The 6,000-nt window shown below is 37.4% G+C and overlaps 1 protein-coding gene across 1 annotated transcript; it reads right to left on the bottom strand.

Annotated features, from left to right (window-relative positions):
* Positions 1 to 2,176: 2,176 nt before the first annotated feature.
* On the bottom strand, positions 2,177 to 5,932 carry LOC145890244 (LIM/homeobox protein Lhx5-like). The gene is made up of 6 exons (XM_082981265.1): positions 5,873 to 5,932; positions 5,552 to 5,667; positions 4,705 to 4,922; positions 3,984 to 4,249; positions 3,533 to 3,689; positions 2,177 to 2,451 (listed from the first exon to the last, which is right to left on the bottom strand). Exons 1-6 carry the CDS (start codon positions 5,930 to 5,932, stop codon positions 2,177 to 2,179), a joined length of 1,092 nt encoding a protein of 363 aa, XP_082837391.1.
* Positions 5,933 to 6,000: the final 68 nt, after the last annotated feature.

The following is a 6,000-nucleotide window of genomic DNA, read 5'->3' as shown; positions in this document are numbered from 1 at the left end:
CTGGAACGATAAAGTACGCTCAACACGTAAAACACCAGATAGGAAAATAAAAAATTGCTTTACTGCATTTAAACTGTCTTTCAGTCATTCAATCTGCCATCGATCTTTTGCAATATAGCTATAAGTAAAAACAACCCAAAAGTGTATGTGACAAGACATGTCATCATGTATCAGATATCATATGACAAAACACTGCCATTGCCCCTAATCCTCAGCTATCGTACTTAGAAATCAGGTTCACTGGCACCGCAGCCAAGACATTGCAGCCAAGCTGGATCAACTACTTTGTTTCGACAAGTCGAAGCGACATCTAACAACTCGCGGTTAGATTTAACAAAAATAGTCTGGCTACAATATCTTGGATGCGAGACAAAATCAGAACTTTAAACTTTGGCAGGAGGTTTGAATTTTTAAAATCGCATTTTTTTGCAAATTAGTTCCGTTTTAAACGTTGTAATAACTAGATACCCTAACCCAGTGTTTCCCAACCGGTGGTACGTGAGCACCTTGGCGTAATTTACAAATATAGTTCGAATTTAAAAAGTTGTGATTCCCTAGGTAACTTTGTAACATTCAACAAGGTGGTATGAGTCGAAATTGTTTTCCCTCCAAGTGGTACGCAACCACAAAAAGTTGGGAATCACTGTTCTATAACCGATGTGCTTATTGTGTGGGATGTCATGGAAAGAAGTTGTGATGGACAGGAAATAAAAACACGAATCATTGAAAACTCGCGGAAGCAAAGGGGCAAAAAAATATAAATGAATGGATGAATGGCGAGCAAAAAAGGCGCACAAAATGTTAATCCCAGATTAGCTAAAAGTGGTACAAACTGTCCCTTTACTGCCACCCCGCGGAAAAATTTGTGTCAGTGGCAATCGAGAAATAAAATAATGTAAGAAATGTCAATGAGTATAAATGTTAAAATAATGTACAAAACATAAAGATTTTCATAATTTAGAAACGTTGTTGAATGAGACAAAATAAATGGTTCCAGAGCAGCTCGATTTTAATTTATGTTAATGCAGAAAACGTGCTTAATAGGACCAGAGGTCACACGATAGGTATAAGAAACTGCAATCAAGCAATACAATTTTCTTCTATTTTCACTAATCGTGTAATTATAAATTAAAATGTTGTTGCACGCTTACCATGTACGAACACTTATAGCAGGGAGTAAGATGGAAAGCAATAAATATCGTCAGTGGTGAGGCAGCAGACGTCATAAAAAACCGTCGGCGCCAGTCAGAGGGGTGGTTTGGGAGTGAGCGGACAGAACAGCGCCACCAGGCAATATCGTGGTCGTATAAATGTCAAACTTTGAAGGAATTAGCGATGCAGAGGAGTTGTGACAAGAAGAAAAGTAGTAAAAATCCAACACAGAACCTGGGTTACTTCATTCGACTTTGACTGCCAGCGGGGTGGAAGTACTTTCTCATGTCGCAAACCTGCACTTGCGGACAGTAAAAATTAAACCTGGACCTGGTTTGTTAAGTTTACAAACCCGATATGACATCGAAATGGCCCAAGCATATTGGACTTCAATACATGCACGAATGTGTTGATTACGATTTTTTCCAGGAGGCATAATTAAACCGGTCGAAGCGGTCGCCAGTCAACGTCACCTTTATGATACCGTATATGGAATCTTAATAAATATTTTACAAATCGTTAAAAGCGTAACTATTTATAAAATTTGCCTTCCAACATGGAGCAAAAAACCTTTTCTAAGTAATCCTCAGGTTAAAAAGTTACACTCAAAAATCGCAGGTGCAGGGATTGCATGAAACCTGATGTATTTCTATTTGTCGAGTACCAGCAAGAAAACATAAAGTACGGTAAAGAACATTCGATAGTACTCTGCGAAATGCGGAATGTCGGGAAGTTTGGAAATAAATTTCCTTTAGAAAACAAAAGAGAATAAACATTTGCAAATAACTGTGCAAAAGTTTGTATCGTGCTTGTAACAGGACCACAAGAAGCTTCGAAGATTAAGGAGTGCACAAATTTCATGAGCGTCAAATCAACTGAAATTTAAACGATTTGAAAAGCTTCCTGTATGTCGGTGTCCATGTACGAAGCATTATTAAGTATGACAGTTTGACAAAAGTCCGCAATACTTTACAAGAGTGCGGTAATATTACTGTCGGTATTTGCTATTTGCAATCAACAACTTCTAGTCTTGGGCCCAAAACTGCATTCCTGTGACGTCATCACAGGCATGGTTGTGCCGTTTTTCATTCGGTGAATCTGTCATGACGTAATTATAGCCCCTCGGTGCTTGGTCCTTATCGAGAAAACTTTGTGGGGCAACAAAACAGTTTTCCAGAGTCACATCTTGCTCCCAATCGTGTTGTTGGCGATGGGAGGAGAAAGCAGGGTAGTTTTTTTCACCCTGGGGTGGTAATAGGGGTCCGCCAGTTCCAAAATTTCCAGGAAACATTCCGGTTTCTAAAAACAAAAAAGGATGTAATTTTTTTAATTTATCGAGGAATATCTGCTTTCACAAGGCGGAGTTACAGAAAACGTAAAATCCAAACTAGGATAAATTTAACATTTCTATTTACTTTTTACCAAAATACAGCGTACTTCCTGTAAATGAATCAATAAAAAAATAATATCAAGCTAGTAAAAATTCAAACTAAAATCAAAACTTTTTTGCAACTTCTGAAGAGAAAATACTGAACTTTAGCAACACACGCTGCGGTAGCACCGGATTGATGAGGCTTCCATCTGTTACTTAACATTAATCAAAGCTTGGCGTGTGACGTAATTGATCGCGTACGCAGCGTCTGGTGGCATTACGTCAATCAAAACGTCACACCGAATAGGTTTGTGACATCATAGTTGGTTTCATTGTTTTCACGTATGTCGGAATTTGTGATTCATAATAACAGAAGTATTGATCGAAGAGGTTGTGAATGTGATGTATATTGCGATGTGTTTGAAACAGTGTGTATTCTTTTTCATTTTATAAATGATTTTTATCATATATTTCAGTGAAATTAATCGTCATTACCAATTTTTACTACAATATATTTATATACGTAAATGTATAAATAAGTAAATGTATTTTTGCTTCGTGTGGTAAAGATTTAATAATTTTTTTTGAGACAGGATTACGGGAAAGTGTTTTTTTCTTTTTTATTAAATACATTTTACACCACCATAGAACGTTTTTTAGATAGAGGAACATACTTCAGCAAATTCAAAAGTTGATTGCTATTTGACAATTTTGCATTTGATCTTGAAGGTGATAATTAAACGTAGCAAAATACGACACGTTTATGGTGCAAGTCACGTGCCTACGCAGTCCCTAGTGACGTAATAAGGGCAATCAAAGCTCTATCTGCGCCGCATTGGCCTTCTTGATTATACCACTTCACAATGCACGCGCACTTAATTGCCATTTTCCGCTCCGTCTGTGACGTAACAAAGAGATTTCCCACAGGGACCCGTCCGAGGGGATTCACCGTCTGTAAAAACGCTTTGTCGCCATGCGGCGAATTATCGTTACGTCACAATATCCAACCTGGCTGAAAGAAGGTGTTCGTCACGTGATCTTGCTTTGCATTAGCGATTTCGCGCATGCGCAATGCCTCGCTTCGCTCAAAGAAATGGCGACGGTTGCCAAAAGCGTTTAATTGCTTCATTCGTCTTTCTTTGCTTCTGCGGTTTTGAAACCACACCTATGACCACACAAGAAATGTTCAATCACATCAGTGTGCAACAATTATCAAATTAAAAGACATTTTGAAGTAATAGCGTAAGGGTTTTCTCGAGTTAAAGTTTAACAACAACAAAATAGGTGGAAAAAATATGGTGAATATACTTGCAAACTTGTGGATGTTTTAAGAGTTTATCATCGTTTTGTATCGGCGCTGGTGTTTACTCCCAACAATAGACACCCTACCTCCCACCATAATGTTATTTTAGGCAAATATTTCTCGATCTATATCAAAATAATTAATCTGGTATCGCACCTGTATAACTCGCATACTGAGTCCTGTGTCTTGCGCTAGTTGTTCTCTGGTGTGACGTGTGGGTTTTGGTGTGGCGGAAAATGCAGCTTTCAGTGCTTCTAACTGTTTCGCTTTTATTGTTGTTCGCGGTCCGCGACGTTTGGTTGGAGGAACGCAGAGCGATAACGAGTCACATCCCGAGTTGCTGTCAACCGATTCCGATTTTGGGGTGATTATTTCGGGTTCATTCGATCCCCAATCGAGAGCTTCCCCATCAAGTGGGTCATCTTAAACAACAACAATTTCAGTATTATATTGACATTATTTTCATGTCGTGGTGCTTGCGAAATGGAAAATAATGTGTTTCGTTTGCAAAATAGAAAATATTTCGTGCTAGAAACAGTTTATTGAAATTTAAAATTTCATGTTTTAGTTTAAATTTGTCCTATTAGTAAATTGCCACATCACATAAAAATCAAACAGTTATCGTTTACATCATTTGGAAGAGTTTTATTCCGTGAAACACCTGAGTTTATCGTTAAAACATATTTTGAACTTTCAGATGGTAGTGATATAGCGGGAAAACTATTTGACAGAATCCTAATAATGTAATGTACTTTATGTATTCATGGCAGTGGAAGTAATTGACATGAAACGATGATTTATTAAAATATATTAGTACAATGTGGGGTATTTTGTTTATTTATTCAGATTTAAACAATAACAACGGCTTAACCCTTACCTTTGGGTTGTGGCGTCACGTGATCGTCGCAGCAAAACACTTTGCGTCCATCTCTGAAGAAAACCTGGGTACCGGGGAGGATTTTTCTTCCGCAAGCGAAACAGGAGAAGCATTCGATGTGGTAGACGACCATAGATTCACCTTCACACTGGAACTTTTGAACGAGGTCGGTTGCAAAGACGGGGAGAGCGCACCCGGCGCATTTGCTGCCGAAACGTCTGCACCACATGTACATTTGTTGTTCAAATAATATGTTTACTATCGTGCGTTGTTAAATTTAATTCCTGTGTTCTTTAAGTCTGAATCAAGTATAGCTTTTGTATATATATGTAAACATGAGAGTAGTATTTTTTCTTTACGAGATCCACCTATTGTAGCAACACTACTTTTGCGTAACACAAGTGGAAACTTTAATGTCAGTTTCAAAAAATTATATGATCGTGTGTCAAAACGCTTTACTGGCACCAGTAGCTTGCATGGTTTTACCATTTTACAATTTAGCTTAGTCTGTTCTGTTAATGTAGTTTAAAACTGAGGATGCTTATAAAGGCGAAACATGTTTTTAAAATATAAAGCGTTTTGACATAAGAGTCTATGATATTTTAAAACTTGTACAAATAAGAGCATGCATTACACACTCATAATACAAAGTATAGAATATATTTTTCCTTTTGGGTTCAAGAAACTAAATGTACGGATTTTGCGTGATCAAAGTTCACGCTGTAAAGTTACAAAATGATTAGAGTTGATGACGATTTATATTCAACCAACTCTGCATAAACACTGCAACTCTAGAAGTTTACGCTCAAACACTCACAAAACGTGGTAGCAAAACGTATTCACATACCTGGTGAAATCGTCGGAACAATACAATAATCCATTTCTAGCAAAGCAAGTTTCGCGTAGTTGACAATGACAATCGTTGCATTTCACACAATCCTCGTGACTCACCTTGTCGTCAACCTTTAAAACGTTTCATTTGTCAAAAATTTTTTATCATGTCATGTTTATAATAGCAGCCAGCTTTATATAATTTTAACGATATTTTTTAAGATTTGGTTTTAAATCGCTTGAAAGTGGTTTTGAACGTAACATGTTAACACTATTTTGTCAGTTAACATACCCTCGTGCACTGTAATCCAAAAAGTATTTGGTTTTCGTAATTTACCTGCAGAATGTGTTTGTCCAATATGGCGTTACCGCAGCAGAAACAGTTAGGAACCGCCATTTTGTAAAACCTTCGTGTTTGTGTTGACGAACAATTTTCAACAAATCTTTAAGTTTTTAAAGCCTGAG

This window comes from Ascidia mentula, chromosome 2 (assembly GCF_947561715.1).
Source record: "Ascidia mentula chromosome 2, kaAscMent1.1, whole genome shotgun sequence".
In the NCBI taxonomy this organism is placed as follows: Eukaryota; Metazoa; Chordata; class Ascidiacea; order Phlebobranchia; family Ascidiidae; genus Ascidia; species Ascidia mentula.
The sequence above is the reverse complement of the archived record's forward strand: the minus strand, read 5'-3'. Positions and strand labels throughout refer to the sequence as shown.